The 13,382-nt window shown below is 37.3% G+C and overlaps 1 protein-coding gene across 2 annotated transcripts in view; it reads left to right on the top strand.

Moving 5' to 3' along the window:
* The window catches only part of smyd5 (SMYD family member 5), a 31,693-nt gene extending 21,130 nt beyond the window's left edge, over window positions 1-10,563 (top strand). The window contains exons 9-13 of one of the 2 annotated variants that reach the window (XM_062983638.1): window positions 2,180-2,286; window positions 4,657-4,713; window positions 4,809-4,903; window positions 6,757-6,827; window positions 9,804-10,044. In XM_062983638.1, coding sequence (XP_062839708.1) covers window positions 2,180-2,286; window positions 4,657-4,713; window positions 4,809-4,903; window positions 6,757-6,827; window positions 9,804-9,828 — 355 coding nt within the window. In that variant the 3' untranslated portion in view covers window positions 9,829-10,044. The other variant, XM_062983637.1, reaches the window with a different exon arrangement.
* Window positions 10,564-13,382: the final 2,819 nt, after the last annotated feature.

The raw sequence follows: 13,382 nt of genomic DNA on the forward strand, positions 1-13,382 counted from the left end.
ATTTAAAATTTTTTCCATTAATGCATTGACCTATCTAAAGGAAAGGTTGGGGTGGGAAGGTCGAGGTAAGGGGTGGTGAAATGGGTAGCCCTATCATGTGTTTGGGGAGATGAGGGGGCTGAGGGGGGAAATCTCTTGTGGGCCAGGGTAGGGTTCTGGATTGGAAGAGGACAAGGGGATGTTCGGGGAAAAATAGGAATGGGGGTCGAAATTCGACTCCCGGATTGGGACCCTATCTACAATGGGGGGAGGGATGGACTTCCGCTCTTCTTTCTTCCTTCTATTCTCGTGTTTCATTTTCCTTTCAATTCTTCTTGTAGGTAAATTTCCAGCTCAGACCAGTCTGTTTGTTTCATTGGTTTCCCTGTGCTTATTCTTGTCAGATAGGTTAATTTGTCCATATTTTTAATGTCTAGTAATTTTTCCAACCACATTGTTACCGTGGGGCTCTCTGGGTTCTTCCAGTTTTTTGCTACTACCATTCTTGCGGCAGTTACTGCATATGTAAAGATTTTTATCTTATTTTCTTTTTCTTTTAAGGAGTCTAATGGATCTTGCTTTTGCATTTCGAGTAACCCTAATAAATAATGTTCAGGTTTACATTCCAAATTAATTTTTAGCATTTTTTTACATTCTAGGTCAGGGGTCCCCAAACTTTTTAAGCAGGGGGCCAGTTCACGATCCTTCGGACCGTTGGAGGGCCGGACTATAGTTGGCCACCAAACAATAATAATTAATACTGACAACAACAACAATAATAAAAAAGAGGGTTGGAAGAGACCCTTTGGGCCATTGAGTCCAATCCCCTTCTGCCTTTGTGCACTGAATGCACAAGCAAAGCACCCCTGACAGATGGCCACCCAGCCTCAATGTTAATAATAATAATAATAATAATAATAATAATAATAATAATAATAACAACAACAACAATAATAAAAAAGAGGGTTGGAAGAGACCCTTTGGGCCATTGAGTCCAATCCCCTTCTGCCTTTGTGCACCGAAAAGCACAAGCAAAGCATCCCTGACCGATGGTCACCCAGCCTCAATGTTAATACATTAGAGTCTTGCTTATCCAACGTAAACGGGCCAGCAGAATGTTGGATAAGTGAATATGGATAATAAGGAGAGATTAAGGAAAAACCTATTAAACATTAAATTAGGTTATGATTTTACAAATTAAGCACCAAAACATCATGTTATACAACAAATTTGACAGAAAAAGTAGTTCAATACACAGTAATGCTATGTAGTTACTGTATTTACAAATTTAGCACCAATAATAATAATAATAATAACAACAACAACTTTATTTATACCCCGCCACCATCTCTAATAATAATAATTAATAAAGAGGGTTGGAAGAGACCCCTTGGGCCATTTAGTCCAACCCCCTTCTCCCTCTGCGCACCAAAAGCATAAGTAAAGCAACCCTGACAGATGGCCACCCAGCCTCAATGTTAATAATAATAATAATAATAATAATAACAATAATAATAATAATAATAATAATAACAACAGGAAAAACTCAGCCGCTATCAGGACCTCAAGATTGAACTTCAAAGACTCTGGCAGAAACCAGTACAGGTGGTCCCGGTGGTGATGGGCACACTGGGTGCTGTGCCAAAAGATCTCAGCCGGCATTTGGAAACAATAGACATTGACAAAATCACCATCTGCCAACTGCAAAAGGCCACCCTACTGGGATCTGCACACATCATCAGAAAATATATCACACAGTCCTAGACACTTGGGAAGTGTTCGACTTGTGGTTTTGCGAAACGAAATCCAGCATATCTATCTTGTTTGCTGTGCCGTACAACGTCGTTGTGTTGATAATAATAATAATAACAACAACAAGGGTTGCAAGAGAAGAGACCCCTTGGGTCATTTAGCCCAACCCCCTTCTGCCCTTGTGCCATGGGGGCCGGACAAATGGCTTCGATGGGCCGCATCCGGCCCCCGGGCCTTAGTTTGGGGACCCCTGTTCTAGGTGGATTGATTTCCAATAGTTTTTAATATTTTTACAATTCCACTGTCTCAGTTAACGTGGTATCAAAGTGTATGAAAGAGACTTGAAAGTACCCAAGAAATGCCAAGTGTATATTGTGCTTGCTAATTGGGGAGGAGGGAATCTTTCTGCCCCACACAACTCCAATGCTAGCTCTTGGGTTCCCTGCAGCTCCCTGAGCCAGTGGGTCCACGCCTGCGATGCCTTGCAGCTTCCTCCCCGGGAGCGGGAGCAGCTAGATGCCTTCATCGACCAGCTCTACAAGGACATCGAGAAAGGTGGGTTTCTCAATGATGATGATCCGGGCGGGAGACCATTCATTAACAACAGTTGTTGTGGGAAAAGAAGTCATGGATACAAAAAGTTTACTCCTAAACACTGCAAAGACTTTCCCGATTGCAAGAGCTGTTCAGCAGTGGGATAGATTGCTGCCTTGGAATGTGGCCGAGTCTCCTCCTTTGGAGGATTTTAAGCAGAGGCTGGATGGCCATCTATTGGGAGTGGTTAGATTGGGTATTTCTGTGTAGCAGAATGGGGTTGGACTGGATGGCCCTTGGGGTTTCTTTCAACTCTGTGACTCTATATCAGGGGTCCCCAAACTAAGGCCCGGGGGCCGGATGCGGCTCTCCAAGGTCATTTACCCGGCCCCCGCCCTCAGTTTTAGACTTAGGCTTGCTTAAAGTCTGAAATGACTTGAAGGCACACAACAACAACAACAATCCTACTTAAACTTGACTATCTCATTGGGCAGAAGCAGGCCCACACTTCCCATTGAAATCCTGATAGGTTTATGTTGGTTAAAATTATTTTTATTTTGAAATATTGTATTGTTCATTCATTTACTAATATTGTGCTACAGTAATAATATAATATATTGTATATACATATAATATTGTTAATAATACTATAATGTAATACAATGTAATATTTATTTATTACAGTATTTCAGTACTTATAGCACCTTAACTTCCTTCATGTTTACAAGTTTCACTCAGTGCACTTTGCCCAGTCCATTGTATGATTTTATTGCTGTGTTTTATCATCTTCTATATATATAAAAGAGTGATGGCATCACGGCAGCGGACAAAACAACAAAAGTAAACACCCCACAACCTCGAAAATTGACATCACAACCCCTCATCCATGCCTCTAGGTTGATACAACAAAAAGAAAAGAAAAATAAAGTCCTAATTAGAGGGAGAGGAATAATTGTTTTTATCCAATTTCTGCCAGTTAGAAGGCTAAGCTCCGCCCACTTGGTCTCCTAGCAACCCACTCAGCCCAGTGTTAATAAAATAATGATAAAAAAATAAATACAAATAATACAATAAAAAATTATTAAAAAACACTAAAATAATTAATACAATAAAATACTATAACAAAATGACTAAAAATAATACAACAAAATAATAAAATATAATAAATAAAAAAGATAAGTGACAGTAAAATTAATTTAAAAAAATACAAATAACGTCAAATAAAAATTCCACAAGTTTTAACCGATACCACCACCACTTTGCCACAGCAACGCGTGGCCGGGCACAGCTAGTGTTTTATATAATGACTGTGATTTTATTTTATGCATTTTAATTTTATTTGTGTGTTTTTTGTATTTGATACCATTGTTATGCTTGTTTTATATCTGTGAGCTGCCCCAAGTCCCTCTGGGAAGATGGTGGTGGGGTATAAAAATAAAATAATAATAATAATAATAATAATAATAATAATTATAATAATAATAATAATTATTATTATTCTACCCCACCCTTCTCACCCAGTAGGGGACTCAGGGCGGCTAATAATAATAATACAATGTAATAATATTGTATAACATAATACTACTGATTATATATTATATATTAAATATTACTAATAATAATATGGTATCGTACAATATAGTAATATATAATGCTAATAATATAATATATTGTGTATACATATAATACTGATAGTAATGTTGCAATGTAATACAATATAATGCTAATAATAATACAATATAATATTTATTATATATTATATATTACAGTATATTGGCATATTACAATAAGCTGCTCTGGTCCCCTTTGGGGTGAGAGAGGGTAGAATATAAATGTAGCAAATAAATAAACAAATTATTGTTGTTGGGGGTTTTTTTTGCACCAGAAATAAGACATGTGCAGTGTACATAGGAATTTATTTGGGTTTTTTTTTTCAAATGATAATTCGGCCCATCAACAATCTGATGGACCATGAACTGGCCCTCCACTTTAAAAGTTTGAGGACCCCTGCTCTATATGAACCACCATACACCTTTCATACCGGTCCTTACCAGTCGCGTCGTTCAGAATACAGTAATAAATAGAATAAAATAATAAATGTATTAATAATAATAAAAATAGAGTAAAATAAATGTAGAAGTAACAACAATACTAGAGTAAAATAATACATTTAACATTATTAATAATAATAGAGAAAAATAATAAATATACCATATATACTTGAGTATAAGCCAACCTAAATATAAGCCCACCAGGACCCTCACCCGAGTATAAGCCGAGGAGGTTTTTTTCCAATCCTAAAAAGGGCTGAAAAACTAGGCTTATACTCGAGTATATACAGTATATGTTTTGAAAGCTCCTTTTTCTTTTTCAATTTCCTTTTGCATTTAGAGACAGGGGAATTCCTGAATTGCGAAGGGTCCGGTCTCTACGTGTTGCAGAGCTGCTGTAAGTAGAAGAACCAAACAACCCGTTGCGGGCTGGAAATTCTCGCTAAGGACTATCTTCTTTGAAAGTACAATTTGGCTGCCTTTGGGTTCCAGGTAACCACAGCTGCATCCCCAACGCAGAGACTTCGTTCCCAGACAACAATTTCATCCTGCACTTGACAGCCTTGGAAGACATCAGGCCGGGAGAGGTAAGCGACAACAACCCTGTGAACATTGCCCAAAATACAGTATTAGAAGGCGCATGTGCAAACAAATAATAATAATAATAATAATAATAATAATAATAATAATAATAATAATGTGTCCAACGTGTGATCCAAATACAACAGCCAGCAGAGTGTCTGCTGTGGACTCATCTTGTTGTGTTTCAAATACAGTAGAGTCTCACTTATCCAACACTCACTTATCCAATGTTCTGGATTATCCAACGCATTTTTGTAGTCAATGTTTTCAATACATCATGATATTTTGGTGCTAAATTCATAAATACAGTAATTACTACATAGCATTACTGTGTATTGAACTACTTTTTCTCTCAAATTTATTGTATAATATGATGTTTTGGTGCTTAATATGTAAAATCATAACCTAATTTAATGTTTAATAGGCTTTTTCTTAATCTCTCCTTATTATCCAACATATTCGCTTATCCAACGTTCTACCGGCCTGTTTACATTGGATAAGTGAGACTCTAATGTAATAATAATAATAATAATAATTGGGTTGGGTCCCCATGAAAGTGGAAAGCTGCAAATGAAAACATCCTATTTTTCCCCCCTGAGATAATGCTTCTCGAGAGACCTCATCACAGTAGAGCTTGGATCCACTTTAAATCCACTTTAGGGACTGTTAAATACGGACTGTTAAATCTCAATGGAAAAGATCGGAGGTCAACAGACTTCCCCTCTTTTTAAAAACTTTTAATATTTTTTCTTCTTGTTTTTGTGCTTACATTGCTACTTTTCTATCTTCTTATTCCTGCTATTCTTAAACTTATATATTCCCCACTTTTATTGTAAAAAGAAAAACAACTTTTCTATTTTATTCTTTTAGATACCCTTTATTCTCAATATACAGTAGAGTCTCACTTATCCAACATAAATGGGCCGGCAGAATGTTGGATAAGCGAATATGTTGAATAATAAGGAGGGATTAAGGAAAAGCCTATTAAACATCAAATTAGGTTATGATTTTACAAATTAAGCACCAAAACATGTTATACAACAAATTTGATAGAAAAAGTAGTTCAATACGCAGTAATGCTATGTAGTAATTACTATATTTACAAATTTAGCACCAAAATATCATGATGTATTGAAAACATTGACTACAAAAATGCGTTGGATAATCCAGAACGTTGGATAAGCGAGTGTTGGATAAGTGAGACTCTACTGTAAATGAATTTTTAAAATCCACATTAGGGAGGGGGCTTTAATCAGCTCAGCCAGCCAGACTGAAAATAAAATCAAGTCTCATATTAATTTTTGCTCCTAAGGACACATTAGGGCTTATTTTCAGGGGATGACTTTTTAAAACGTACAAAACAATCTACATTTATTCGAAAGCAATCATGTCATCTTCTGGAAAGATGCCGTAATTTTATCTATGTTATGTCAATAATATTTATTTATACTTTATCATATATTATTATTTTATAATTCAGTACATCCACCATGTGGTTCAACAAACATGCTGAATTTCCTTGAAAATAAGACCAGGTCTTATATTAATTTTTGCTCCAAAGGATGTATTAGGGCTTATTTTCAGGAGGGTATCTTTATTTTTACCCCATCTACATTTATTCATTTATTCATGTACAGAAACCTACATTTATTCAAATATAGTCATGGCATCTTCTTCTGGAATATCGTAATAATAATAATAATAATAATAATAATAATAATAATAATAATAATAATAATAATATCTTAGCTACTGACATAGAGGAAAAGGCTTTCAGTTGGCATTTTTGGCCTCCAAGAATGTCTCTGAAATTACATTTCCTTCTAATGCTAAAAGATGTTGTTTTATATCCAAACAGGAGATCTGTATCAGCTACTTAGACTGTTGCCAACGAGAGCGGAGTCGGCACAGTCGGCACAAGGTACTCCGGTAAGAGGAACAACTTGAGTTTCTTCATTGCAGAGTTTACATCTCTTTATCTTGGGGTCAGGGTAATTTCCAAAAAGGAAAAAAGCATCCTCTGAGTATTCCTTGCCTTAAGAAAACCTTATGAGGTTGCCCTAAAATGACTTGCAGGCCCATAAACAGACACATAAAGTAGCTCATTACAGCCTAAATACCCCAAAGGCATTGATAACCATATGCTCTTGGAAGTTAAAAGCTCAGAGAAGATGGGACAATAATATAATAGAAATGTATGTAATTTCAATGGTGTAGATATTACAGATATATATATATATATATATATATATATATATATATATATATATATATTCTCTCTATTTCCCCCAGTTTTAATAATATCCATCTATTTATATATCTCAGAGCCAGCTTCCTTTGTTAATATGTTAGTAATATATATGTAAATAGTTATTAGTCTATCTTCTATGCAGATCCTGTGTGTGTGTATATATATATATATGTATGTTTCTATAATATCCACATCATTGAAATTACAGTAGAGTCTCACTTATCTAACATAAACAGGCCGGCAGAACATTGGATAAGCGAATATGTTGGATAATAAGGAGAGATTAAGGAAAAACCTATTAAACATCAAATTAGGTTATGATTTTACAAATTAAGCACCAAAACATCATGCTATTCAACAAATTTGACAGAAAAAGTAGTTCATTACATAGTAATGCTATGTAGTAATTGCTGTATTTACGAATTTAGCATCAAAATATCATGATGTATTGAAAACATTGACTACAAAAATGCCTTGGATAATCCAGAACGTTGGATAAGCGAGTCTTTGATAAGTGAGTCTCTACTGTATTTATATATCCAGAGTCAGCTTCTTTTGTTAATATGTTAGTAATATATATGTAAATAGTTATTATTAGTCTACCTTCTATGCAGATCCTGTGTGTGTGTATGTGTGTATATATGTATGTTTCTATAATATCCACATCATTAAAATTATATAGTAAAGTAGGTAAAGGTTTCCGCTGACGTCAAGTCCAGTCATGTCTGACTCTGGGGGTTGGTGCTCATCTCCGTTTCTAAGCTGAAGAGCCGGCGTTGTCCGTAGACTCCTCCAAGGTCATGTGGCCACTCGCATGACTGCATGGAGCGCCGTTACCTTCCCGCCGGAGCAGTACCTATTGATCTACTCACATTGGCATGTTTTCGAACTGCTAGGTTGGCAGAAGCTGGAGCTAACAGCAGGCGCTCACTTCGCTCCCTGGATTTGAACCTGGGACCTTTCGGTCTGCAAGTTCAGCAGCTCAGTACTTTTAACACACTGAGCCACCAGAGGCCCGTGAAATTATATATGTTTCTATTACGTTATTAAAAATATTAGCCCAGCAATTATCTTCAATCTTTTGGGTTTTAGAATACAGAATATATTCATATATAGAGTTATTACAAAAGAATGCCCCGATTTTAAACATTCATGGTAAATGTTTTAGTGAACGACTACATATGAGACCTACATCAATGTGAAGGGGAAGTCTTCAGGTCTTTTTCCACACTCAAAGATGTTCAATATAGCTGCCCGAGTCACATGGCACACATCTAAACGGTAGTCCAACTCCTGCCACACACGTTGCAACATGTTGTGGTCAGTTCACCTTACCACGCAAGTGAAACGTAGCCTTGTCACTAAAGATGAGCACCTTCCACACTCTTGGTTGAGGTATCCCCATCTCCTTGCTACCCTGTTTCCCCAAAAATAAGACATCCCCAGAAAATAAGACCTAGTAGAGATTTTGCTGAATTGCTAAATATATGCCTGCCAAACAGAACACCAGAGCATGCAGGATTGGTAAATGTATGTACCATAGATTGCTGTACATGAAAATAATGGTACAGTAGAGTCTCACTTATCCAATGTTCTGGATTATCCAACGCATTTTTGAAGTCAATGTTTTCAATACATCGTGATATTTTGGTGCTAAATTCGAAAATACAGTAATTACTACATAGCATTACTGCGTATTGAACTACTTTTTCTGTCAAATTTGTTGTATAACATGATGCTTTGGTGCTTAATTTGTAAAATCATAACCTAATTTGATGTTTAATAGACTTTTCCTTAATCCCTCCTTATTATCCAAGATATTCGCTTATCCAACATTCTGCCAGCCCGTTTATGTTGGATAAGTGAGACTCTACTGTAGTAACAAGAAATTCTTGATAGGACTCACAGTTTGTCTGGTTATGCTGGTTTGTGATGACAACTACTGTACAGTATATAATAAATGTTCATTTTTTTGTTCAACAATAAAAGTGAATTCTTCTTCATGGAAAAATAAGACATCCCCTGAAAATAAGACCTAGCACATCTTTGGGAGCAAAAATTAATAAAAGACACTGTCTTATTTTCGGGGAAACACGGTAGCTCTGTTAGTGGTGGCTGCTCATGTAATTTCTCCGTCCAGGTGGCACATATGAGTGTGGGGAAAAAAACGTGAAACTTCCCCTTCACATCGATGCAGGTTTCATACATGTGCATTCACTAAAACATTTACCATGATTTTTTGAAACTGGGGCATTCTTTTGTAATATCCCTGTATTATTCATATTATTTTAGTTCACAAATCCTGTTAGGGCCATCTTCTTCTGATTTTTTTACCAAGTCCGTAAAAGGTTTCCATTTCCATTGAAATCCACAAGCATGTGGACAACTTCAACAGAAAGGAAGAAACCATGAAAATGAACAAAATCTGGCTACCAGTATTAAAAAACTCTAAAATCAAAACAGTAGATGGGAACCAACACTCTGAGGGCAGAAGACAGCTAAAGACTGAACAAAAGATGCCCCCAGGCAAGAGACAAAACCTTTCCAATGCTAATTAGGGTGATTAACTGAAACATTAATGCTGGCTTCCCAGTGACAAAGGACTCTTGCCACACCCTGGACTTTACACAGATATATATTCTTTCCTTACTTAGTTTATCCATACCTCACAACCTCTGAGGATGCTTGCCATAGATGTGGGCGAAATGTCAGGAGAGAATACTTCTGGAACATGGCCACACAGCCCGAAAGACATACAACAACCCTGTGATCCCGGCCATGAAAGCCTTCGACAACACGTTTCCATTCTTCTTGCGGTTTCTATGAATTAGTTTGTTGTAAAGTTTATTTGTCCATTTCAGCCATTGCAAAAATCTTCTCTCCGCTCTTTTTTTCTCTCCCAGAGAAAACTACCTGTTTGTCTGCTCCTGCCCCAAGTGCCTGGCTCAAGCCGACGATCCGGACCTGACCTCAGAAGAGGAAGACGAGGAGGAGGAGGAGGAGGAGGAGGAGGCCGAAGGGGAGCCGGAGGACGCGGAGCTGGAGGACGAGATGACGGACGTTTGACCGGAAAGCCGGGTTGGGTGGGTACGTGGGGCCCTTCTCTGATGGACCGCAGTCATGATGATGATAATGTACGTTTCGGAAGCAGGTTCTCGAACCCTGGGCCGGCTTGGGCTGGCTGAGAGATCGCAGAAGGGCGACAGAGGAAACGGGGCCCTTTGGGGCGAGGCTTGGTTTCCTCTCCGTCATAAACCGAACCCTTGAGTCCGAACCCGCTCCAGAGCAAAAGCCGGGTCTCCACGTCCACGTCCCAGATACAACATGCTGTGATGCGGTGGGGGGAGAAAATGCATCCCTGGCCACAATTTCCCCCCCTACATGCCTGGTACAGTAAATGGTTTGTAATGCAAATGCCTGTGGTGGTTGTCGTTATTTGCAGGGAGCTGGTCTGTGCTTATATAGGATGCAATTGGGTATGTGTGTTGTGTATGTGTACTTCTGTCTATCCATTTTTGGTTGCATCTATACTGTAGAATGAATGCAACATGACACTACTTTAACTTCTATGGCTTACTGCTATGGCTTGAGCCGTGAAGAGAGGCGGGTAAGAATAATAATAATAATAATAATTTTTATTATTGGATCCTAGGGGTTGCAGTTTGGTAAGAAACCAGCACTCTAAAGAGCTCCTTGAGAGAAAAGGCAGAGTATACATAAACATACTATTATTATTATTATTATTATTATTATTATTATTATTATTATTATTATTATTATTATTATTTTATTATGACACAGCAAACAAGATAGATATGCTGGATTTCATATCACAAAATCACAAGTCGAACACTTCCCAAGTGTCTAGGACTGTGTGATGTATTTTCGGATGATGCGTGCAGATCCCAGTAGGGTGGCCTTTTGAAGTTGGCAGATCGTAATTTTGTCAATGTCTATTGTTTCCAAATGCCGGCTGAGATCTTTTGGCATGGCACCCAGTGTGCCCATCACCACCGGGACCACCTGCACTGGTTTCTGCCAGAGTCTTTGAAGTTCAATCTTGAGGTCCTGATAGCGGCTGAGTTTTCCCTGTTGTTTTTCGTCAATGTGACTGTCACCTGGGATGGCGACATCAATGATCCAAACCTTTTTCTTTTCCACAACTGTGATGTCTGGTGTGTTGTGTTCCAGAACTTTGTCAGTCTGGATTCGGAAGTCCCACAGTATCTTTGTGTGCTCATTTTCCAATACTTTTGCAGGTTTGTGATCCCACCAGTTCTTTGCTGCTGGGAGCTGGTACTTGAGACATAAGTTCCATTTTATTATTATTATTATTATTATTATTATTATTATTATTATTATTATTATTATCATCATCATCATCATCATCATCATCATCATCATCATCATCCGGTGTGTGATCCAGTACAATAGCCAGCAGAGTGTCTGCTGTGGATTCATTTTGTTGTGTTTGAAATAATAATATTATTATTATTACCCAGTGGTGATGGGCACACTGGGTGCCATGCCAAAAGATCTCAGCCAGCATTTGGAAACAACAGACATTGACAAAATCATGATCTGCCAACTGCAAAAGGCCACCTGACTGGGATCTGCGTGCATCATCCGAAAATACATCACACAGTCCTAAACGCTTGGGAAGTGTTCGACTTTTGATTTTGTGATACAAAATCCAGCATATAGATCTCATTTGCTGTGTCATACAATGTTGTCGTGTCAATAATAATAATAATTATTATTATTATACGACAACTCCCAAGATTCCGTATCTCTGAGCAATCATATGACACAATTACATTGTTTTCATCCCACTTGAATAGTACTGGCTTCATCTTATGGGAACTTGGGATTTGCAGCATTATTTGGGAGATCTGACTAAGCTCCTTGTGAAGAGAAAAAGCAGGATATTAATAATAATAATAATAATAAGGCAAATCCCAAGATCCCATAGCATTAAGCAGTTGAAGTATTGGTTTCATGCCATTTGATTAAGCCTGGCTTCCTGTTATGGGATCTTGGGATTTGCAGTTTGGTAAGACACCCAACACTCTTTGGAACTGTGGCTAAAGAGCTTCACCTGGAGAGAAAAATGTAGGGTACTACTAATAATAATAATGGCATAATAATAGACATTGACAAAATCACGATCTGCCAACTGCAAAAGGCCACCCTACTGGGATCTGCACGCATCATCCGAAAATACATCACACCGTCCTAGACACTTGGGAAGTGTTCGACTTGTGATTTTGTGATACAAAATCCAGCATATCTATCTTGTTTGCTGTGTCATAATAATAGTAATAATAATAATAATAATAATAATAATAATAATAATAATAATAATAATAATAATAATACATCACACAGTCCTAGACACTTGGGAAGTGTTCGACTTGTGATTTTGTGATACAAAATCCAGCATATCTATCTTGTTTGCTGTGTCATAATAAAATAATAATAATAATAATAATAATAATACATCACACCGTCCTAGACACTTGAGAAGTGTTCGACTTGTGATTTTGTGATACAAAATCCAGCATATCTATCTTGTTTGCTGTGTCATAATAAAATAATAATAATAATAATAATAATAATAATAATAATAATAATAATAATAATACATCACACAGTCCTAGACACTTGGGAAGTGTTCGACTTGTGATTTTGTGATACAAAATCCAGCATATCTATCTTATTTGCTGTGTCATAATAAAATAATAATAATAATAATAATAATAATAATAATAATACAAGCACAACTTCCAAGATTCCATAGCATCAAGCAGTTGAGGTTGTGTCATACGGCACAGTTAGTTTCATCCCATCTGAATAGTCCTGACTTCCTTTTATGGGACCTTGGGATTTGCAGCACTCTTTGGGAGACATGGCTAAAGAGCTTGCAAAACTACAATTCCCAGGACTCAACAGCATTGAGCCATGGTGGTTAAAGTGGTGTTAAGCTGCAGTTTCATCTCATATGGATAGTCCTGGTTCCCTGCTATGGGATCTTGGGATTTGTAGTTTGGAGATTATCTTTGCATTTTCTATTGGGGAGCTCTATCTTGTGTGGTGGAGTGGGAAGTACAGAACTTTCCTATTGAGAGTTACGAGTCTGATATATCTTTTTTTCCAAAGCCCAACATTTAATTTTGGGTGTGCATTTGGCGAAGGCCTGAGAAAAAAACCCCTGGATACATACCAAGGTAGGT

Source organism: Anolis carolinensis, chromosome 5 (assembly GCF_035594765.1).
Source record: "Anolis carolinensis isolate JA03-04 chromosome 5, rAnoCar3.1.pri, whole genome shotgun sequence".
Taxonomy (NCBI): domain Eukaryota; kingdom Metazoa; phylum Chordata; class Lepidosauria; order Squamata; family Dactyloidae; genus Anolis; species Anolis carolinensis.